The sequence below is a fragment of the Myotis daubentonii genome, chromosome 6, assembly GCF_963259705.1.
Source record: "Myotis daubentonii chromosome 6, mMyoDau2.1, whole genome shotgun sequence".
NCBI lineage: Eukaryota > Metazoa > Chordata > Mammalia > Chiroptera > Vespertilionidae > Myotis > Myotis daubentonii.
In genome coordinates this window covers 83,273,354-83,298,354 of record NC_081845.1, presented here as the reverse complement: position 1 = coordinate 83,298,354, position 25,001 = coordinate 83,273,354, and the positions used below count along the sequence as shown (strand labels likewise).

General features: G+C 41.9%; 1 protein-coding gene across 5 annotated transcripts in view; it reads right to left on the bottom strand.

Annotated features, from left to right (window-relative positions):
* RCAN2 (regulator of calcineurin 2) overlaps window positions 1-25,001 on the bottom strand; it is a 254,053-nt gene that overhangs the window by 21,907 nt on the left and 207,145 nt on the right. For all 5 annotated transcript variants that reach the window (XM_059701507.1, XM_059701505.1, XM_059701506.1 and 2 more), the window contains one exon: window positions 1,461-1,634. In XM_059701507.1, coding sequence (XP_059557490.1) covers window positions 1,461-1,634 — 174 coding nt within the window. The remainder of the gene's footprint in view (window positions 1-1,460; window positions 1,635-25,001) is intronic.

Here is a 25,001-nt window from a genome sequence, read left to right as displayed (position 1 = left end):
AGATGGTAACTGTATGTTTAACTTTTTGAAGAAACAAGTGGGGTTTTAACAGATGGAGAAACTGAGGTTTCTACAAGTCATACATGTTATTAGCAGTGTGGGATTTGAGCATGGGTCTGAGGCCAAACTCTAAGTCCTTTTTTAAAAAATATATATTTTATTGATATTTTACAGAGAGGAAGGAAGAGGGATAGAGAGTCAGAAACATCGATGAGAGAGAAACATCGATCAGCTGCCTCCTGCACACCCCCTACTGGGGATGTGCCCACAACCAAGGTACATGCCCTTGACTGGAATCAAACCGGGGACCCTTCAGTCCCCAGGCTGATGCTCTATCCACTGAGCCAGACCAATCAGGGCTCTAAGCCCTTTTTGATTTTTTTGTTTTTATTTTATTTTATTGTAAGAACACTTAACATGAGATCTAACCTCTTAACGAATTTCTAACTGGCTATTTTCAAAACACAAAAGACAACAGGTATTAGAAAGCAATCTTTATATGCTGTTGGTGGTTCCTCAAAACATTAAAAATATGATCCAGAAATTCTACTTCTGGGTATTTATCTGAAAGAATTAAAATCAGGCTCTTGAAAAGATATTAGCACTCCCCATGTTGATTGCCACACTATTCACAAAAGCCAAGATATGGAAACCACCTAAATGTCCTTTGACAGATGAATGGAGAAAGGAAATGTGGCATATACATAACAAGGAATGCTCTTGAGCCCTGAAAAAGAAGCGAAGTATGTTCTTTTCATGGTACCATATTTGTAAAGTCCAATGTTGGAAACAATGTTTACTGACCAATAAGAGATGGATCCAGATTATCTACTGATGGAACATGATGGACATTGGTTTTGTATTGCAAGGGCACTGTGTGCATTGCCAAGAATTACCCATCTATTTTTGGAAGAGTCAGAATTTACTTTGGGTTAAATAAAACACAAAATTAATTTCCATATGTTTGTAAACTTTTTTTTTTTTTTTGTAAACTTTTATTATGAATGTGAATCAATGAAAAAGTATATAGTCCACTAAAACAGTCATATAACTTAAGTTTTAAATATAATCTTGCCAGGAAGATTAGGCGTAGTTGTGATTAGAGCTTTCATTACAACTATTACTTGGCATTTATTATGCATTTACCAAATTTTAGGCACTTCTATACCCAATAATTCATTTAATTCTATAACAGCAGTATGAGTATATATCATCGCCCCCACTAATAGCTGAGGAAACGGAGACTCAGTCAGGTTATATAACTTATGCAGGTTAAAGCCCAGCTGTCAGTCCTCAGAGCTCGATTCTGAACCTCTATGCTGCCCTGTGACACAGGTTTAGTTCTCAGTGGGCTAAGTATAGACTACAAACCAATGTGAAAGTAGAAAAGAGCTCTATTTACATTTTGAAAAAGGCAGACAATAATGTAAGCCAAAAGGGTTACCTTTGGTAAGAATTACCTGTGCAAAGTAGAGTTTTAATTTTTTCCCTCTGAACTGGGTTTCATGAAGCTCTATCCTGGCTCGGGCTGCAGATTTGGGATTGCTGAAGTTTATTCGGACACGTCGGAAACTCTTAAATAGCTGGAACGTCACGCAGTCATCATAAGTCCGGAACAGGCCCTCAAATTTTTCCTGATCAAAACAAACACAGAGGAACATCCATTGGTCATGTATCTTCCATGATGCCTGAGCTGACAAAGACAAATAGCTAAGTAAATGAACAGGCTGTTCCCAACATAAAATTAAAACAGATCACTGGTCATTTTTTTTTCATCTGTCAGTCTGTTAACAGGTGCTAAACACACCTGTGGATTCAGTCAAAGGATCCATAATCTGGCTCCAGGGATCCAGAGGATATAAGTGAATGGGGTTTAAAGTGCATGAAAAACCTGAAAATTATGCAAAATATTGAGTAAGTTTCTGTGCACTTGTGTTTCTTCCTCGAGCGAGAGATCAGAGCTGCCCCAAGATTCTCTAAGAAGTCCATTATCTCCAAAATATTAGAGCTCCTGAGAATGTGGCCGACATTGGTAGTGATTATTGATCTTGGTGGCATTTTTCTTGCCTACAGATATGGTAGCCCACACTCCCCAAACCCTCCTAGTGCCACATGATTAGCCCTGGTCAATGGAATGTGTGCAGAAGGCAGGAAAAAAGCTCTTGAGAACTTTGCCAGTCTCTGTCCTTGAAGATGGCATGTGCTCAGTAGTCAGAAGCAGACTCGCCTCAGCCTGGGTCCCTGAGTGCCTGTGTGGAGCACAAATATCTTTCTCCCCTCTCTCACCCATCCTGTAGATGACTGCCTTGACAAGGGGAAAAAAAGGCCCTCTATTGCACTAAACCACTGAGATTTTGGGATAATTTTATTCCCACAGCATAACCAAGCCTATCATAATATACAGCAATCATTTAAGTTTTTTGATTCAATGCAATTTTCAATTCAATTGAACAAATCTCTATTAAATGCTCACTTTGTAAAATGCATGGTCTCTAGGAGAATAGAGATGAGTGTCATTTTGTTTCGACTCACAATGATCTAACAATCTAATGTGAAAGGCAGACATAGACACAAATAAGAGAATGCCCAAATGAGTAGGGAAAGACTTAGAGAAGTAAAAAAATTTACATACTAATGCCATCTGTCTGGCTCCTCTTAGCTTTAAAAATATCCTTATTATAAGTAACAAAAACAGTGCAGGTTAAATTACTGTTTTTCCATTAGTGAGTGTTCTTAATGGAGAATTTAAGAACTTAATTTAAGTTTTTTGGAAATAACTAAGGAAATAACTTCTATTTAAAAAAAAATCCAGATTCTTGCCCATCCAGTGTTGCTCAGTGGTTGAGCATCGACCTATGAACCAGGAAGTCATAGTTCGATCCTGGTCAGGGCATATGTCTGGGCTGCAGGCTCTACACCCAGTGTGGGGCATGCAGGAGGCAGCTGATCAATGATTTTCTCTCATCACTGATGTTTCTCTCTCTCTCTCTCTCTCTCTCTCTCTCTCTCTCTCTCTCTCTCTCTTTCTCTCTCTCTCTCCTTCCCTCCCTCCCTCACTCCCTCCCTCCCTCCCTCCCTCCCTTCCTCACTTCCTGCCTTCCTCCCTCCCTCCCTCCCTCTCTCTTCCTCTCTGAAATCAATAAAAATATATTTTTAAAAATCCTTATTCTTTCATTTCTATAATAAAAGGTGTGTTGTCATAAGAGTGAGTACAAGAGGGAATAGAGATGCACAAAAGATTAATACTGTAAGATTCATTGAATTTTGATTTGAAACAGACCTAAAGGATAATTAACTCAACTTTTCCCTCCCCATCTCTATCAATTTACCAATGAGGACCCTGAGGTCTGAAGAGATCAAGACTTGCCCATGGTCACATGGCCAGTTAGTGGCAGAGCCATGACTGGTCAAAGTCCTTGTGACCCTGAATATAGAGATACTTTCAACTACGGAAAAAATTACATTGCTAGATTGAAAGGAAGAGATAACTGCTTTAATGGGAACAAGAGCTGGACAGCAATACACTGACCCAAGGCTCATGTGTGACCTTGTCTAAGAGGAGCATCCATGTGGGGTTGTAAAATCACTGACTCTGAGGTTGCCACGTCAGAGAAGAACTTCTTGGGCATCCAAGAACTTGTCTCAGACCCTCAAGTCCCTGGCTTGTGATCCTTTCAAATGCTGTTGCCCATTGCTGAGATTCCCCAGGGTGTGGCAATCTATAATCCCCCCAGTTTTAATTCTTGAACCTGCACGCTCTCTCTTTATATCATATCTATTCAGTCCAGAACCCCAAAGAATACACTCAAAGCAAGTTTTTTTGTTTGTTTGTCTGTTTCATGACATGCCTGGAATTTGAGGAGTTCTTTCGCCCCTTTTCAGGCTCTGATCTTATTCTCCTTTCCCTTTCAAGAGCAAAACAACATTCTTTCTCGTCTGTTCCTTGGCAGTTTTTTCCCTCATCTCTCAGGCCTTTGGATCAGCCAACTCCCAGGCCTGAGGCCTGAACTATCATCCCAGGGGGGCTCATTAAGGAATCTTTCCCATAATCCTGTGTTTTCCTGAACAGAAATCCTGGGAATGCATTGCTTTCTGGTCCATAATAATGACAGTCTTCTCAACTGGTCAAATCATAGATGGTGGTTTGATTAATTTGGGGAATTTTTAAAAATGGAGGGAATTAATAGATTAAAAATACTTATTGCTATATAGAGAATCATCTTTTCTAGGACATAACCTTGGGTCATCTCTGTGGCTCTATTTTTCCATTTCCAGTTTGGGAGTTCCCCCTCCCTATCCTACCCCAAGGTCTCAGCATCAACAGTAAGATTATGATAAGATGGGGGGGGGGGCGCGGGGGGAAGCAGGTGCTCATTTTCTCTGAGTCTAACTCACTGCTTTTCATTCTATATTTCTTCACAATGCCTCACATCTCAGTTGTTGAGCTGTTTGGCCTCAAAGGCCTGGCTGGATCAGGAGAAAGGAACCAAGGAGTCCTGGCCCTGGGCTCAGGGAGGGGTGACAATGGCCGAGGTGCTGCCCCTGTTGGGAGGCCTTGGCAGATGTCAATATGATTGCACTTCCTTCTCCACTGCTCCTCACCAAAGGCCTTCAGGCAGCTACTCCCATCAAGCCGGAGTTGGCAAATGACAGAAACCTCTTTGACATCCCGTGTCTGGAGCTTAGGCCCTTTCACCAGCCCTGGTGTGCCACCCAGAGCTTAGCAGCCAGGGTTTTCATTCGACCATCTGGGGCCCACCCTCTACAACGATACGAATAATAAACAAATAGCATTTCCTTGACCTGTCCTCTCTGCACAAGTCTTTTGGGAATATATAGGGACAAACGGCGGAGGGAGGGAGGGAGGGAGTGAAACCTGGCCAAGAATTAGGGACTTGCTGGCCATCTCTATTTTTTTCCATTAGTGACATGACAAACATTTCATTTGCTCAGGCAACATGATACCAGACCAAATTGGTTAGAGGCAGATCTAGCACAGTGAACCCGCCAGGCCCTTAGGCAAAACAGACAAGAACAAAGCCAGCCGCAGGGGTCCTCCACTTGCCCTTCTAGCACATCTTCTGTGATTTTAATTGTTCAGGTTCCCACCAGGCATACAGCCATATTTTGCTGTCCACTGGCTGCTAATTTCTTCCAGTCTGGTACCCCACAAACCAAATAAATTCCTCATTTCCTTCTTAGTTTCCTTTGTAGCCACTAGTTAAAATAAAGTTCTACAGCAGCGATCTCAAACTTTGGTCTCAGGACCTTGCTATCCTCTTAAAATTACGGGGTATCCCTAAAGGACTTTTGTGAATGTGGGTTTCATCTATCAATGTTTACTGCACTAGAAATTAAAATGGAGAAATTAAGAAATTTTTATTTATAAATCCATTATATGTTAAAATAATACTTTATAAAAAAAAATTACCTTTCCAAAACAAGAAAAAGGCAGTAAGAAGATTGGCATTGTTTTACCTTTTCGCAAATTTCTATAATTTCTAACTTAATAGAAGATACCTGGAATCTCAGGCCTGCTTCTCTGTATTTGATCAGTTAACACTGTGCTGCTTTGTCTCCAGGGTCTGAAGAAAAGCTGGCCTTACTCAATTATGCAGTTGGAAAAGGGAAGAGGATTTTAATAGCCTTTCAATGAATTTTGAATATTCTTCCTTGATACATCATTAATTTAATATATTTTATTGATTCTTTACAGAGAGGAAGGGAGAGGATAGAGAGAAACATCATTAAAACTCAACAAGTGGCAGCTGCTTAATGGGTATTGTAATGTTGAATCTGTTTTCTTTGATTATATTAAAATCCATTTATCCATTTTGCATCTTTAATGATTTTTTTACCTGCACGTGTTCTGTAAGAGTGTGCATTGGTCATTCAGAAAATATTGGTTCCCGAGTTATGCAGCTTTTCCAAATGTCAACGCCTGTCATTGCACAATATCAAAAATGCCATTCATTAATATTACCGCCTGTCTTATCAAAGTTGTCAGATTCATGCTGGCAGATACAAATTTTCCAAAATTCTAGCTTTTGCTCGAAAGTTTATTCTTTATCATTGGCAACAACCACTGTTGGTTATTTTTCTTGAAGTAACATGCTCACTCATTCATTTTTGAGAAAATGGCTCCCAAATATCAAGGTCTGCATAACTGTCATTTGCCTGTTAGTTATCTTTTCAAGTCAACGATTTGTTCCATGAGAAAAATACCTGCCCAATTCAGCTTCAGACAGCTTAGCCTGTTGCCTCAAGCCAAGCATTGTGTTTTAGTTGCTATAGAGTGCTTTATGTGTACTCTCCATATTGTTATTCGGATTACTAAAAAGGCTCAAGGGTAGAATTAATAAAATTATTAATTTGTACTGTTTCATCAAGGATGGTTTTATGAAAAACTGGTATTTTGTTTCTTACTTTTCTTTTCCTTTTTCTAAATTTAAACCATGAGTGTGTGGCTGTGAAGAATACAAATACCACCAGTACAGTTTGATGCCACTGCATTGATTCATACCCTAAAGACAGTCACTTTTGTACCAGGGGTGTGAATGTCAACACAGTTGAAAAGGAAAATGTGTTAGTATTATTATGAAGATAATTTTGACCTCAAAGGAAATGGTCTTGGGAATTCCGGGAAGTCAGTAGACCACCTTCTGAGAACTGCTATGCAATAGATTATCAAAGAAAGTAAGAATTTGGTTGCACCCTGGGGTGAAGACAAGAGGACTAGTGAGAATTTTAAGAAGGAAGAGATGGGTTATTCAGGGAAGTATGATGATAGCAAGTGAAAGCTGTGGGAAGGCTAATAGGATGAGGATGGTTGGTCTTAGCAAATGAGAGGCCACGGGTGATCCCACTGAAAGCTATTTTAACAGATGTGGAGTAAAATAGAGATTGCTATAGATCAGTGGTTCTCAATCTGTGGGTCGCGACCCCTTTGGCGGTCGAAGGACCCTTTCACAGGGGTCGCCTAAGACCATCCTGCATATCAGATATTTACCTTACAATTCATAACAGTAGCAACGTTACAGTTATGGAGTAGCAATGAAAATAATTTTATGGTTGAGTCACAACATGAGGAACTGTATTTAAAGGGCCAGAAGGTTGAGAACCACTGCTACAGATTGAGGAATGAATATGGCAGGGAAAATGGAGAAAGAGAGTTTGGCAATGACAAAGCGGAACTGAGATGATTACTATGTGGGACATAAGGGTCATGAGAAGATTCTTAGTAATGTGGGGAGACACTTACTGGTTGAAGAAACTGAAGGAAAGAGAAGAGCCAGGAAAGAGGGGAGGGTGATGGAAACAAGAGCTGTAGGCATTTCCTCCTGTGAGAGAGCTGACGAGGTAAGGGTGGATGAGTTTGGCAATGGAATAAGCAGAACTAAGACTTCTCCAGCAGTCCTCAGCGACAGCAACTTCTCTCAGATGGACAAGGAATGCTGATGCTCTTGTTTTTCAGACTTCTCATTTGTATGCATATCATCAGTGATATTTATGCAGTATAACCCACTTGAGCTTACTAATTCTGGTTTTGCTAACTAGTTGTGTGACTTTGTAAAGGCCATTAACCTCTCTGGCTTTCAGTTGCTTCATATGCTAATGCAAAGATGATGATAATTCCAACACTCCCTCAAAGGGCCTGTTCAGGAAAGTGATGATTTAGTGAGATAATATAGGTATTATTTATCTGCGGCCTGCCTGGTTTAGAGTCATATTGAAGGTAATATTTTAAAATTCTATTCTATTTTATATTTTAAAATTCAGAACTAAAATGGCTTTTTGTTTTGGTCTCAGGGAAGTGGAAGGTGAGGCCCACTGTTCAAAACAGAGGAGTTGAAGGGAGACTCGGCTTGAGGAGCTTGAAGAAGATGCAGAATAGCCATCATGGTCAGAAGTAAGGAGAGTCCGTGTGGAAGAATCTGAAGACTGTGTTACAGGTTGAATTATTTCCCTCCCAAAAGATATGCTGGAGTCCCCAGGACCTCAGAATATGACCTTATTTGTTAATAGGGTCATTGAACATGTGATTAGTTAAGATGAAGTCATGCTGGAGTGTGTGTGTGTGTGGGAGGGGGGGGGTGGCTAATCCAGCATGACTGTTGTCCTTCTAAGAAGACACCTTGTAAGACAGAGACATAAGGAGAAGCTCACACGAAGGGGGGGGGGGGGGGTTGGAGTGATGCATCTATCAGCCATGGATGCCACAGACTGCAACTGCCCGAAGCTAAGAGGAGACAACAGCATGGCCCTGCTGACACCTTGATTTTGATCTTCCAGCCCCAGAACAGAGAGAGAATATATTCCTGCTACTTTAAGCCACTCAGTTCCAGCAGCCCTAGGGAACTAATACAGGCAGTTATGCAGCAGCAGTGACCAACTAAATCTGGGAATGATACAGTTTCAACAGAGCCAACCAATACAATTAGGCCATTTTTTTTCTAGGAGAGCAGTGAGTAGACAGGTGGGTCATTCTAGGGTTGGGTGTGCAAGACAGGGGTGTGTATACACGTGTGTGTGTGGGGGGGGGGGGAAGGGAGGACCAAGAGGAAACTGTTCGATGTATTCTACTTGATTGATTGATACAAAACCCCAAAGTATTTTATAGAATAGAATTTTAAAATATTACCTTCAATATGACTCTAAACCAGGCAGGCCGCAGATAAATAATACCTATATTATCTCACTGAATCATCACTTTCCTGAACAGGCCCTTTGAGGGAGTGTTGGAATTATCATCATCTTTGCATAGCATATGAAGCAACTGAAAGCCAGAGAGGTTAATGGCCTTTACAAAGTCACACAACTAGTTAGCAAAACCAGAATTAGTAAGCTCAAGTGGGTTATACTGCATAAATATCACTGATGGTATGCAAACAAATGAGAAGTCTGAAAAACAAGAGCATCAGCGTTGCTTGTCCATCTGAGAGAAGGTGCTGTTGTGAAGACTGCTGGAGAAGTCTAGCAGTGTCTTTATCTTCATTCCCAATGGTGCTGTGGGCCTTCATGTACTTTTCAATTTTCTCTCATGACCCCTTTGGGTATAAATTATTTTAACAAGACATTTAGCTTCTCTCAAAATCACAAGGCTCTCATCCATCAGATAACACCTCCCAGAAACTGCCTAAGAATGAAACAATTCATTCAGGTTTATCGCCTCTCCATGGATGTCACTGACAGGTCATGAGCAGATCCAAGTTTAAGGATCACCCTGGATTTTACGGGCTGCCCGGGAGGGCCTGCCGTCTAAAGGACTGCTACTGCAAATCTCCCGGATGCAGACTCCTTATGTGAAAGGAGTAACCAGGCCTGCATGTGGGGGTTTACATCTGGATTTTAACCTATGATTTCACAGGCCAGGCAGACTTGTCTTACATTATGTTGTGTTTCATTTGTGGTTTTGATATTTCCTAAATAAAAAAATCAGCAGGAGAAGAGGGCTTTCAACACTTCTTTTTTGTTTTTAATAGAAAGCATTTATATTTTTTTATTATTTATTTATATTTTATTTTTTATATTGTTATAACTTTTTAAAAAAATTCTTTATTGTTAAAAGTTTTACATATGTTTCCTTTTCCCTCCCATTAGCCCCCCCCCCCGCCTGCTCCCACCCTCCCAGCACATGCCCCCACCCCCCTATTGTCTGTGTCCATTAGTCATGCTCATATGCATGGATACAAGTCCTTTGGTTGGTCTCTTACCCACCACCCTCCCCTGCCTTCCCTCTGAGGTTTGATGGTCTGTTCAATGCTTCTATGTCTCTGGATCTATTTTTGTTCATCAGTTTGTGTTGTTCATTATATTCCACAAATGAGTGAGATCATGTGATATTTATCTTTCCCCACTGGCTTATTTCTCTTAGCATAATGCTCCCAGGTCCACCCATGCTGTTGCAAATGGTAAGAGTTCTTTCTTTTTTATAGCAGTGTCTCAACCTTTCTTTACTGATAAAAGAAGTGGACAGTCCAGCTGGTGTGGCTCAGTGGTTGAGTGTTGACCTATGAACCAGGAGGTCACTGTTCGGTTCCCAGTCAGGGCACATGCCCAGGTTGTGGGCTCAATCTCCAGTAGGAGGTGTGCAGGAGGCAGCCAATTAATGATTCTCTCATCATTGATGTTTCTATCCCTCCCCCTTCTTCTATGAAATCAATAAAAATATATTAAAATATAGAAGTAGACAGACTTCATGCTACATAACTGCTCTAAGAAAAGATACTTCACAGGCAAAGGCATGTAGGTCATTAATCTTTTCTCTGAGTCCTTGTGTGAGACAGATCTCAAACTTGACCCCAGGCTCAGAAGGACCCGATTTGTCCTAAAGCCTTATGGCTTCACCACTCACGCCTCTCACTTTCCATGGTCTGTGTTTGATTCTGTCTTTTCATTCCTAGTGGTGGCCCTCAAGTTCACGGTGGCAAGATAACATTGCTATGCAAGGGCACATTTTAACTTCTTTACTTAAGGAAGTCTCCATTTCTCTGATCCCACTGAGTCATCATCTATACATTTAGAACTGGCAAAATAAAACCCCAAAACTCCCTCCAAACTAAGAAAATGTACAGGGTCTGTAAACTGGAAAGTTCTTTGAACAGGGGCTCATCTAAGTATTGTGGAGCCTGAAGCTTTGACATCTTGGGACGCCCTCTTTAAGCAAAGTCATACAAAATTAGGCACAAGGTTTAAGTTTTGCACATTTTATAAAAATGGATGAGCACACGTCAGTGCCCTGCCATGTTTTGGTAGAGGTCCATGCAAACGAGGGCCCTGAAACTGACAAGTCCTTTGGTTGATCTCTTACCCCCCACCCTCCCCTGCCTTCCCTTTGAGGTTTCATTCACTTTTTAGGAAATGTGACTAAGAGACTGAGCCTACGATATGATCACCAAGCAGTCTGGAGCGTAGGTTTTCAGAACAGCTAAAATAAGCCCAGTGCTTACATCACTCTTACTGATGAGAGTCACTTCCTTAAGGGTTTGAATCACCAGAATGAGAGCCAAGAAATTTGCATCTGCGAAGTTTCAGCCCAGGAATCATAGGTGGCTATGTCCCTGGCCCGTGTGAACCCATTTGTAAATACCTAAGGTGGAGAACTGAGGAGGGGAAACAAGTTAGGGGGGTGCTTGAAACCCGTCCTATGGGTGTTCAGTAAGGGGCAGTAGGTGCCAGATGAATGGACCAAGAGAAGCATCTACATGCCCAGGACCCTGTGGGGTCTAATTCTGTGCAGCGTGCCCATCCTTTGGATGAGTGAGACCCTGCCAGCACCTGAATCCAGGGCTTGTTCTGGTGGGTAACACTAACCCCACCAAGTGTCCAGGGTGTGACAAGCAAAATACCTGCACGCCTACATGCTCCCTGCCTACCTCCCAGGACACTCGTGCCCTTGTAAGTTTCCCAATGGGTCTTTGAACACACAGGGACTATGGGGAGGAGAATGCCCATGTACTGGGGGTGGGAGGGGGTGGACCAGGCACATTTGGGAACTCTGAGAGAGCACTGAGGGGCACAGGTCTCTGTCACATGCCACAAATTGGACATATCCGCATAGTGATAAATACAAAGAAAGGATCTGAGAGTCCTTTTATAGCTGCCATGTTTACAGTACCAATGGCTGCCTTGCTTCAGGCCATTTCCTGAGGGCTAACGACAGCTTCATCCTTCTCTGGGCCACCACCTTCTCTCCTCTGCTGGTCTGTCTGCAAGAGCTCCTGTGGCTGCCAGCAGCCCTGCCTAGATATTTGCTCTAACTGTGCATGTGTAATTGGTGAGAGGCACAGCCTCCTTTATGGCTTACCCACTCTCCACACAGGAATTGCATTTCAAATGCATTTAAATATTGATTTGCTATTAGACACAGGTAATGAGGGGCAGCGTAACACCATGTTACTAGCACAGGCTCTAGGGCCACTCTATCTAGTCCAAATCCTAGATCCAGGATTTGTACAACCTTGAGCCACTTACTTACCTATTTGACACCTCAGTTTCCTTATCTGTAAAATGGGGATTAATAACAGTATCTACCTCATAGTGGTGTCCTGAGCATTAAGTGAATTAGCTATTTAAATAACTTGGAAAGCTGCTGAGCTTAGTCAGAGTGAGTTGTTACTATTATGAATCCAGACTGGAAGATGATGATATTTGGCCTGCTAGCTCTAGCTGTACCACCTCCGTATATCTAGATCCAAGTAAATCATTATCTATGCCTATATCTATCTATATTTGTATCTATGCTTGTGCCTCTATCTAATCCTTAAAGACTGTAAAGAGCAATTATAGGAGTGCCCAGCATAATATCTCATATAAATTAAGGCTAATCACACTAACAGCATTTTATTAATGTTACTATCTACTTAAAATGTAGAGCCCAAATTAACCATCAAGATTTTTTTCTGGGATGCTAAGCTTTAAAAATGTCCTTTGCAAAACCAGCATAGCAAATTAAATAATTCTAAGGTGGAAATCAACTGGGTAATTGCCTTTAGCCCTTTCCTATGGAGATCCTGCACCATCAGCGGGGCTGGAGCTCGGAGAGGCAGGGAGCAAAGATGCCAGCCACTAGGGGAAATCTCTGACAGTCAGATACCTCAGCTACCTGAGACTTGTTAAGCCCCTCCCACCTGACTACTTCGCCTGTCTCAACACACCTCAACTGCCTTTCAGACAAACCCATCTCCACCAACTCTGTTCTCACATTCAACTATTTTCTGATCATTTCCTTTGGGATAGCCGATAGGTGCCTTAAACTTAATGGCTTAAAAAAAGACAAATTCTTTGCTGGGGTCTCTAATCTCAATCTCTCTCTCTCTCTCTCTCTCTCTCTCTCTCTCTCTCTCTCTCTAACAAATGGCCCAAGCTCTCCAGCTGCTCCAGCCAGGAGGCTGAATGTCATCCTGCTCTTTGCCTTCCCCCTCATCCCACATGGGGTACAAGCACTGTGTTCTTTCTGCCCTTCATTATCTGATCATATTCCTCCTCCATAAAATCCTTCAGTTGCTTCACATACCTTTAGAATACAGGTTGGCTTAGCATTAAAGACCCTTTATAAAATGACCATCTCTCTCACCCCCCTAACTTCATATCCAACTTTTGCCATCACCTGTCCCCTGCACTCCAGTCAGACTTCCACTTGCAGGTTCCCAAAGGCAGGCTAGTCTGTATCTCCAAGCCTTCTCGCACTTGCTCTCTCTTCGGCCAGTGACACCCTTTTCCTTCAGATAACTTATTTTTTCTGTATTCTTATTTTTCCAGTTTTATTGAAATATAATTGACATATAACACTGTATAAGCTTAAGATGTTTACATAAGGGTTTCATAAGTGTATACATTGAATAATGATTACCACAATAGAGTTAGTTATCAACTCACATAGTTAAAGATATTTCTCTTCTTGTGATGAGAATTTTAAGATCTATTCTCCTTGCCATGTTCAAATATGTAAGCCAGTATTAACTATAGTCATAAATGTATTATATCCCTATCAGAAAACTTCTAATTATCTCTCAAGTCCCCACTTAGATCTCCTATCTGTGAAATCCCCCCAAATCCTAATGAGGTTCCAACATCTTCCACTGTGCTCCCTTCACAGACTTATCTAGTCCGTGAGGGTAACTGCTCCCTCATTAACCAGAGTGTAAGAACGTCAAGGGCAAGAATGGTTCATTGTCTTTGTCCACTGCTCTGTATTCAGTATTGGTGCCCATATGGAAAGGGCTCACCTGGTAATGAAACAAACAAGCATTGTGGATGGAGCAGTCACAGACACTACCTTTTGATAAATTTTTCTTCTCTTCAAAGCTACTCTTCAAGAAAATCAACAAATATGTACTGAACATATGGACTAAGATTCTGCATACTGCAATAGGAAGCCAACAATCAAATTAAACACATTTCTCCCCAGAAGTCTTTCCAACCCCTTCCCCCCTCTCCACTTCCTCCATTTAGATTTAATCCGTTACTTCCTTCAACTTTTTTTAAAAAATATATTTTATTGATTTTTTACAGAGAGGAAGGGAGAGAGATAGAGAGTTAGAAACATCGATGAGAGAGAAGCATCGATCAGCTGCCTCCTGCCCATCTCCTACTGGGGATGTGCCCGAAACCCAGGTACATGCCCTTGACCGGAATCGAACCTGGGCCCTTCAGTCCACAGGCCAACGCTCTATCCACTGAGCCAAACCGGTTTTGGCTCCTTCAACTTTTTAAAAACACTCTACCCTTCTTTTGAAAATAATATGTCACCAATGTGTGTGTATGTGTGTGTGTGTGTGTGTGTGTGTGTGTATACTGGGGTGTCACTATTCAGGGAAGAAACAGTAAGTGAAGATGGATGGAATGTTGACGTGTGGTGGCGGGAGCATTTAGAAGAAGCTTTTTGTTCCAGGCAGGGCAGCAGCATTACCAAAGGATTTATATATTCCTATTCATCTGAGGTCACTTCTAAAAAAAGGTATTTTGGGCCACTTATGAAGAGGACAAAACTAATAGTCAGTCCTAAGCCACATTGCCCTAGGCGTGGACACTCACACTGCTATTAAATACTTAGGGAATTGTAGGAAACCTCCAAAAATGAGAATTAAGTTTTTATTATTTTAAGGGTCTTATGTTTTTCTTATGACATTTATTTTCCTAGCAATATGCGCTACTGAATACATCTCATTTGAATTCTAAATGACAGGTCATGGCCCTGATGCTGATGCACATGGGACAGACAGCTCACCAGCACCAACACAAACTTAGGAAATCCGTTTCTTTCCAGAATGCCACACAGTATGGTAGCTGAATGAGGTAGTAAATGCACTTCTAAAAACAAACATCGTTCTATCTTCCCGAGACTGAAGGGAAGCCTCTGTTTTAATATTGAGCTGTCAATAATTGATGAGGACATTTTTAGTATGTTTAATGTTAAGTTAAAGGGCTAAATCCTAAATATGTTCCATATCACATCCTTCTGAAGAGAGGCAATTTAAAATTTAATACATTCATTTTGCCATTTGGCATAAGATCAAAGCAAGCTTTTCAAAGGCAGCGTGGTGTCCCTAACTTATTTTTCCCATGAAAATGAAATGGCATTTGCATTCTTTTGAGATGCAGATGTGAAGAACTTTTTGCGACTCAATCTTTAAATCTAGATAGAAAGTCCACAGCTTGTTTTGCTCCTAATGGTCTTCCTTACTGTTCCTGTTCCTCCTCTCCATTACACTTTTTAAAAAAATTATTATGTTAGGTTCTGTTCTCTCTGTTCTTTATGTAATGACATCAAAGGAACACATGATCATGCTAAAAACCTGTTATAAAACTAAATCTTTTATGTTCAAATTCTTTAATATTTGAAGGTAAAATGATTGTTTCAACCCATCACAAATTTGGGGTACAAGATACCCAAAAGAAGACTTCATTCCAAACAGTCAACACCGACCCTCTGGACCAACTCCACAGCTGTAGCTAACACTGAGCATGATTTGGGATTGAGATTTTGCTCAGTGATAAATTTCCTTTGTTCATTTATGAGACAACCACTAGGTACTACAGGTCTAAGAATGTCTAAGGGTCGAATGCTTTTGATATGCCAAGCCCTCTCTGAGCCCTTCCCATAGAATAGCACATTTCATTCTCATAATAAGTTTATGAGGCAGATAAAGAGATTCAACAATTTGCCTAATAAGGCCTGTCAGTCATGGACAGAATGCAGACTTCATCCCAGAGAGTCTGGTACCTGGAGTTACAGTCTTAACCCCTAGGATCCCCTACGTAAAGCCAGAAGAAGTTGGGTTGGAATGGTGTCACCCTTTTTTTTTGGCATCTCACCCAATAAGATGGATACCATCTTTTGTCTTCAGCCAACTTTGTTTATGAATATCTCACAGACCAGCAGCAGTGTGAAGAATGTCTCTACAATCCTAGGAATGATGGATGGAACTGGAATGGAAGGTTCGTCTGTCAAAAGGACGAGAGCTTCACATAGGCAGTCCAGGCTGGAAGCATCTGCCAATTGTATGATAGTGATGAAACCACGTTTCTCCCACAGTAGAGGGGTGTTTGTGCATGCATATTATACGCAAAGTTCAGGAGTGTTCAACATAAGTCTGACTTAGGGCCAAAGCCATTGCCAGCCAAGAAGGATGCTTTGACTGAGAATTCTCTTCTCTTTGTGTGACAGAAAGTTTGGGAAGAAGCAGGCAAGCTGAGGGAAGCTGGGAATTTGTCATCACTATAATTAGGATCAGTGTACAGTGTATTGTTGAAGCCAGGGTTTTGAATGGGGGAGTGCTATTGGTTATGCATGACCTCAGGGTGTCCCAGGTACACTGGACACGTGCTCACCAATTGGCTGGTCCCTGAATCCCTGATTCTGAAACAGTGGCCCTCAGCCCACCAAGAAGATGTGATGGTCCTCCCAATGGGCAGATCCTCTCTGAACATGTAAACCTTTTCAGTAGTTCTTAGCAGCAAATCATGCACATATTATAGACTTTCTTCCTAGTAAGGGCTATTTACTTATAATCTAATGAGAGAGTGAGTTACAGAATCAATTTTTAGGGGTTACCAAAACCCATAAATGAGTTTATCGTTAGGTATTTAACTAAAAAATCTGGCTGCTGCACAACTCTTGGTCCTGCTGCACCCGACACACAGAGAGATGGAATTCCTGAACCTCTCAGCAATATTAGTCATCACTACCACTCACGGAACTTCCTAAGTGCAGTCACTGTTCTAAGTGCTGTGTGTGCCATCCTGATGACCCAACTTGTGGAACACAGACGACCACCAGCAGCAGCGGCCCTGGGGGCTTGTCTGGGAGGCATCATCTCAGTCCCTAAGCCCCGAGAGCTACTGATTCAGGATCTGCAATTCAACAAGAGCCCCAGGTGGGCAGTGTCCTTTTTACATTTGAGAAGTACCAGATGAGAAGACATGGGGTGGGGCCATCTGAGACGGAGAGCTTCCTGACTCAGTGAATAAATTGATTTATGTAATTGTGCTATTGGGAATTACAGTGCTATCCTCTGGTGCTAGCATTTTTCTATTCTTTGCATTCATTCATATATTTATAGAATTGCACTTAGCAATTACTCCTGTTGATTGTTTCATACTTACAACCACTACATTGTTTTTACTTTGGTTATTATTTTGTTCTTTGCAAGTTTTGGTTTTCACTGGGTTCTTTTCCCACTATAAAGAGGGAACTCACCAGGTAGGCGGGACACTGTGTTGGAGGTTCCCATAAAAAAGTGAAGAAAGTCCCGAAGAGACTTTCAAGTGACACCAGCTTTGGCCCCAGCTGATTGATAATATTAATCCCAATCTGCCGGTGTGTATACCCAGGCCAATTTATCAGTCCATTTAAAACCAAGAAGTTTAAGCATATGAACTACACTGTACTTAGTGTTGCAACATGAGTGCAAACACCAAACCTCCTCATCTCACTCAATTTTAATCACTTCCTCCCCAAATTCTCAGTGATCAAGTTTTCTCTTCAGCATCACTTTCACCTCTATTTTTAGAAGGGACAGTAGAGGTAACTTACTCCAAACTTTTTATCTAAAAGTTAAAAGGTGTAAAGTGAAGAGCAGTGAGGCGACATGCCCAAGGCCTCGTCACTGGTCAGAGGTAAAACTGCACTAGAACTTGGGACCTGAATGCACAGACATACAAAATCCAAAGACAGGACAGCAACATTTAATATCAAGAAATTCTGCTGATATATCTTGACCTTGTGAATAATGCAAGGCTTTGAATCAAACAAAGATGTCCAGAGGTGTAGTCCTGGAAATTCCCTAAGAAAAGCAGGTCTGTGATAATAATTATTTTTTAGAATGCCTCAAATATAAATTTCACCCCGATTTTCCATTTCAAAAATCAAGGCCAAAAAGAGGTTAATGACTCATTAAAGATTAAGGACAAGTGGTGGCAGTACCCGGATTCTAATTCACAGCCGCTTGCCAAGTTCTAGTTATGAACCATGTTGTCACTTGAAAGAATTGCTGCTATTCTCCTTAGAAAACAACATAGTCAGGGTAGACTGACTGCAAAACATACACAAATATGTGGAACAGAAGGACCCCATCCATCCAAGATCATCACATTAACATGTTATTAAATAAAAACATTACATTTATCAATTTTACTTAAATTTATCAGAAAAAAGAGAAATAGTCAACTTTCATAAAAAGACTTCTTCAAAACAGGAACTATTATTCTCCTAAAGGAGTTTAAAATAAAAAAGTCTTAAGAAATATTGGTTTATGTTTTCAGGTATAAAAGCTAAGTCAAGTGTCATGAAAATCAGAAGATAATGCTGTCTATATAAAAATGTAAACCCTCTATTATTTAATTTGAAAAAGAACCTAAGACTATTTAAGGAAAAACACACACAGAAAAGGCAAATTTGTAAAATATGTAAAAGTAACAAAAGCACTGGTAGAAAAAAAATAGCATAGAAAAGTAATTGCAACCATAATGTACACTAAACATAAAAGAAATTGGCCAGGACTATTTGTGACATTACTAATTCTCCTTACTCTTAATTTCTTAACCTGTGGGGGTTGGGATTTATTGTTTCAGAAAACACTGTTTCTTTCGCTTCATCAATGGCACATTTCTCTTGTTTCATTATAGAGTCATGTCTGTTTCATTTTTTCCTTCTAGAATTTGTAAATGCCTTTTTATTTTTATTGAAGAGAAGAGACACAAGCCTTTACTTCATTAGTAACACCGCACAATTGTACTTCCAGGTTCCTAGTTATATAATTTGCATTATCATATCAAATATCTTCTTTAACTCATTCATTCTACTGGTCTATGTATCTCCTTTTTTGGAGAACTATTTTCTGTTATATGGTAAAAGATATTTGAGTGGTTCCCATCCCCCCACAGGTAACAGCCAGTATACATCCTGAGTCATTGCATTATCAAATATGTATGCATTTTGCCAGCACATTACACTGAAGGTCCCCAAAAAGGGCTCAGCAGCTCTCATGGCCACAATAGGGGCAGGCAAGGCCCGTCAGAGGCGGCCCCCATTCAGATCTTGCTTCCCTTAGAACAGTCATTGGATAGGAGCTGTACCCGCATATGGGTGCTGACCATGGCGAGGTGACCCCCCATGCTTCTTGGCTGAAGTCCATTCTCACAGGGGGACTCAGCTGAGAGCCTTCAGCTGCCAATACTTCATGGATGGGAGCAGCGAGCATCAGGTGTGCTGGGAGGACCTGAAGGGCTGGGAGAGCTCCTGGGTGGGGTGTCCTCACAGGCTTCAGGACATGGGGGGACTTGGGAGTGCAGGACCCCGGGACTAGCCAACCAGGGTGACTTGACTCTACAGGTGCAGAGCCTGCCTTGGAGTCATTTTCAAAGTTGTTTGGCCTCAAGGCCCCTCAGGCTCATGTCTGCTTCCCTGCAGTCTCAACAACCTGATTCCACACTTCATTTAATGGTTGTTTCTCACAGGTTCAGTCTGGGAGCAAATGTGAGGCTGAGGGTGTGGAGGGGACTACACCCCCACATCCCCGCTGGTGGCTGCTCTATGGAACCAGAACTCTTCCACCTGGTCAGCCAGTGGGACCCTCAGTGAACTGGGCGCTCCCAGGGCCTAAGAGCAGGAGCCACCCTTGCAGCAGCTGCTCGGCCCGTAGGATCCCACCTGCCTGCTGCCTTCCAGAAGGGCCTCTGATCCATGTAGGTGCTTTCCTTGTTCCAGAAGCATGGATCGCTAATTCTTATTATATTTGCTCCTGCCATTTCAGAAAGATTTTGGTAGAAAGAGAAGTTAAATCCCTTCTAAGCCTGCTACTAGTACATTCAGCCAGAAGTGCCCCAGCGATTTCTTTTCAAGATTGTATTAGGTTGAACCATGTGAAATTGCGTTTTATGATGGTTAAGAACCTTTAAATCTTAGCAATTTCATGTGGCTTCCTCTAACAGTAAGTCCACAGGGATTGAATAAACCAGATAAACCAAGGAATACCTTTCTAATTCCCTTTAAAGAAAGAACATCAATCACCAACTTATTTATAAAAAAGTATATTTCCTATTCATTCATTTCTCAATTCCAAGGAGGGAACTTATAATTTAGTTCCAATGAATGTCAGGCGCTGTGCTGGGAATTTCCTTCTATTTCACTGACTTCTATAATACTGCTGTGATGGAGGCAGTTACCTGGTCTGTGGGGGGTACCTTAAACAGCCCAGGGAATGGCTGGCCCAGATATACAGGTGCTCTGGGGACACCCTGGGGAAGTGACTGCTTGAGTGTGGGATCTGAAGGAGTTGGGGAAAAGCTGAAGAAGCTGCTTCCCTGGGTGACCAGGCCTGTGGTGGCCCATGATTCCTGTGAGCAAACCTGCCTCATTCCCTCCTGTCCCCTGAGAAGCCTGCTGCCCACCAACATGGGTAGCCTGTGTCCTATTATGAAAAAGCACCCTTTTACTTTCAATAATGGAGCTGCTGAGAAACAATTCCTCAGCAGCCAAGCTGGCTTTCCACCCTTCCCTTCAGCTGAGGGGAGAGTACCGAGAATGGGTCCCATGGCCCATCGGGTTCTGCGTGCGTCAGAGGAGGAAGACTCTGAGAAGAAAGGTGTTTCATAATAGGCAGCCCAGGACCCCGAGTCCTAAATCTGAAAGAATGTGACTGCTCTGTGTGCCCAGAGGATGAATATGGATACACTGATCACATCATCCTATATAATGAAAGCCTAATATGCAAATTGACCAAACGGCGGAATGACCGGTGGAACAACTGGTTGCTATGACATGCACTGACCACCAGGGGGCAGATGCTCAATGCAGGAGCTGCCTCCTGGTGGTCAGTGCACTCCCACAGGGAGAGTGCTGCTTAGCCAGAAGTCAGGCTCCCAGCTGGCAAACGCAGCGGTGGTGACGGGAGCCTCTCCTGCTTCCGCCTCCACTGCAGTACTAAGGCAGCAGCGAGCTGAGTGGTAAGGAGCAGTGAGCAGGCCGGCAGTAAGGAGCGAGGGGTCCCGGACTGCAAGAGGGATGTCTGACTGCCGACTTAAGTTCACTTCAGCCTAAGCTGGCAGGCAGACATCCCCAGAGGGGTCCTGGACTGTGAGAGGGCGCAGGCAGGGCTGGGGGCGGGGGGGTATTTCGTGCACCAGGCATCTAGTTATATATAAAGAAGAATCATGTTTGCAGAGAATTCAAGGCAGAGTCAAAGTTGATAAGGCATGTTTCAGGTATGTGTGTTGTATGTTTTGGAGGAGAGACAGTGACTCTGAGAACTATAAGAATGCAGAAACATTGCTGAGTGGCAATGTGCATCTCTGGGATCTGGAGGATTATTTAAGGCCCGTGGTCCCCTCTGCTTTGTATCATGCTTACCAAGTGATCCTGTGGTGGAATTCCCCCAGACTCTCTGAGGTCTCAGAGGGCACCATGGAGAGAGTGGGCTCTGGAATCAGACCAGTATGGCACTGACTGGCTGGGTGTTGTGGGCTCCCTCTCACGTGGCTCCCAGTGATCCTCACATCCCGGCATTCATGTCCTGTGTGATCCTCCCTCTTTGAGTGTGGGCTGGATGTAGGGATTGCTTTAAGGACCAGAACATGGCCAAAGTAATGGGATGTCACTTCTGCAATTAGTTTACAATAACCGGTGTCTTACATCTTATTCCCTCTGGTTCTTCTCACTGGTTTGTTCTGATGAAGTGAGCTGACCCACATGACAAGGAACTGAGGGAGACCTCCAGGCAACAACCAGAGAGTAACTGAGGCCTCAGTCTAATAACTTGTGAGGACTGAATTCACACAACAACTACTAAGTGAGCTTAGAAACACTTCCTTCCTTGGTCAAAACTTCAGAGTAGACTGTAGCCCCAACCAACTTTATAATTGCAGCCTTCTGAGAGTCCCTGAGCCAGAAAACCCAGTTTACACACCATGAGATAGGTTTTAGGAGGTAATTTGCTACTGTATTTGTCAGCATTCTTCAGAGAAACAGAGCCAACAGTGTGTGTGTGTGTGTGTGTGTGCGCGCGCGCGCGTGCATGTGCGTATGCATATACAAAGTATGTATCTTTATACATACATACAGTGAGAGAGAGAGAGAGAGAGAGAGAGAGAGAGAGAGAGAGAGAGAGAGAGAAATGTTGGCTCATGTGATTATGGAGGTTTGGTGAATCTGCAGGGTGGACCAGCAGGCTGGAGATCCAGGGAAGACCTGTAGTTGAGTCCAAAGGCCCTTGGCTGGCAGGATTCCTTCTTGGTCAGGGAAGGTAGTCTTTGTTCTATTAAGGTCTTTAATTGATTGGATAAGGACCACCCATGTTATAGGGATCATCTGCTTTATGCAAAATCCACCAATTTAAATACTAATTTCATTCAAAAAACACCTTTATGAAATACCCAGACTATCTTTGACTAGGTATTTGGGCACCATGGCCCAGTCAAGTTGACACATAAAATTTACCATCATTGCTACCCTGCCATAGACTACAAATGCACTGCACGAGCTAGGGCCAGAACTTAATCCCGTTAAGCTTCCATTCCTGCATCTCCATAAGAACAAATGTCAAGGTTACTGCAAAAATTAGCTAACAGGACATTTGTGCAGCACTTGGTACATGGTAGGCAAAAGTTAGTTTCTTTCTTTTGTTCCAGCTCCCTTTCCCCTATGCATGAAAGTGGTGGTGGGGATATTGTGGATAATTTTCATGATTATTCGGGGAAGTGGTAAATCAACACATTGGGACTCTGTTTTGTATACCACCCTCTTCTAGGTTTTATTATTTCCTCATCCCTGAAAAACTGGTGAATGTCATATATTCAGCTAGAATGCACAGCAAAATATGCCAAGGCAATGTCAGGCTTAAACACTTTTTAGGTATAAGCTTAATGTCCTTGAAACTGTAACAGATACCATCCCCGTTTACAGACAAAGAAGAAGTTTAGGACTTTTTGTATTAAAATAATATTTTTAGCCTGCATCACTCGTGTGAAAAATTAGTTCCATAAGTTTATTCCAGATTTAGTAGATTCCTCTGTAAGAGTATAGATTTTTGTTATTGTTGTTCTGAGTTTGGCTTTTATAAGTTTCAAATTGAGGTTTCCTGGCTATACTAAGTTATTATGAATAACAACTATGTTCACCTTATGTAGGTCCCCCTGGGTAAGCATCTTTCATTGTAGCATTTTTGTTTGTTTGTTTGAGTGTAAGGGTACCTAATGTTTTACGAGATTCCAGAATGTTTTACTTGTCCAACTTTATGCCTTTGTAGGCCTGGGCTGTGTTTTTCTCAAGGAATGGCAACCAGAGCTGTGTTATTATTATTTCAGGACCTGATGTTCCTAATATTGGATGTGGGCAGTTCATGCTTATACTGTTTTTCCCAGTACCCTTCCCAATAGTAGCAATATTCTGCTGTCCTTTGGCCACTGGAGCAATCGGGCCAACAGACTTTCAAAAATTTGTTTCTTCACTAAATAGGAACACATGGAATTCAGAATTTCTCTGCTCTCGCTGTATCATTCATGAAAACTTGTTTGGTTGATGGTAAAGATGATGATGATGATGATGATGATGATGATGATGATGATATGACAATGATGATGATAACATTCACAGAGGGATTTTGCACTTCAGGTTTATACATTGCTTTTATCTATTTTATCCTTTTATATGGATTACATTGTTAATGTTCTTGAGCCTCCTAGGTATATATGGGAGGCATTATTACTATTGCCACTTTTTAGATAATAAAAATAAGACTTAAAGAGTTTAAGTAATTTTCCCTTGGTGAAGTTAATCTCTTCATTCTAGTTAGAATAACTGAGTTATTACCATATTTATTTGATGACATTAGAAATCTACTTATGCAGGAGTTTAAAAATGCACTGATCATATTCATACACAGACATAAATGGGATCACAAATATCTCAGAAACATTAAGGTACTTTGTCCTTATGTAGCACAGAGAAGATGCTTGTCAACACAGACAAGCTGTATGGCTGTGTCCATTGTTGGCATTTTTCTACATGGGTTGTGGCTGTTGTGCTAATCATGGTCATTTCCTCTTTAGAGAGTTGAAAAATGTGGCAAAAAATCATCATGATTTGTGTGATTCTTTTATGAATAAGCCTGCCCACTGTATTCGGTTCTTAGAGCTGGAGGCATAAAATATTGGTAAAGATGAAGATGAGAATTGTAGCTGAATGGCACATGGCATGGAGGTTTCCTGTGGATCTTGCAGCAAGCAAATATGGACTGTGATTATTTTATCATCTCCTTTCCAGCAGCATTTTAGCTGCCTTCCTGTTTGTGATTCAAAGATTAACACAGAGCTGAGTTCAGACAAGAAGGTGTTCAATTTGCAAACATTGATAAACCAAGCAAAGTGTTCATTCAACTTGTTTTTGGAATATTGGTTGTATTTGTCGAAGGATATACTAATTGATGTTTTTTCTTTGAATCCCATTACTCTATTTGGTAGCTAATTGTGGGTCATCTGCTCCCTTGACTATGGAAGCAGAAAACAAAGAGGTCAGATTCTCAGCTTCTAAGGTCCAGCTATGAAAATAAAATACTTAGAAGAATATTTGCAGCGTCAATTCCCATTACAGAAGATACAAAGACTAGAGAGAGAGAGTTGGAGAGGAGAGTTATACTGTCCTATGCTGGTATGTGTCTGAGTCAGGAACATCCCACCTCAATCTTGGTCAAAACCTCCAAGGGTGAGCAGAATTCTGAGACCCTCAAAGTGAGATTAGAGATATGAGAACAGAGAGCATCCATGGACGAGGGATGTCCAGGAAAGCAGCAAAGTACTAGGACGCCACTCCAACAGCCTAGTTTGTACAGGAACAGCAGACTGGGCATGGTTGTGTGGCATCTCCAGGCAGAGAGGATCCAACACAGCCCAGTGGATTTCCCATAGCTCGAGAGCCAAGGAGGAACTTCAAATACTTTTTTGTGTTCTTCCAAGAGGAGTGCAGATTCAGGCAGAGAGGGCAGGAAACCCGAGGACCTTCTGTGTTG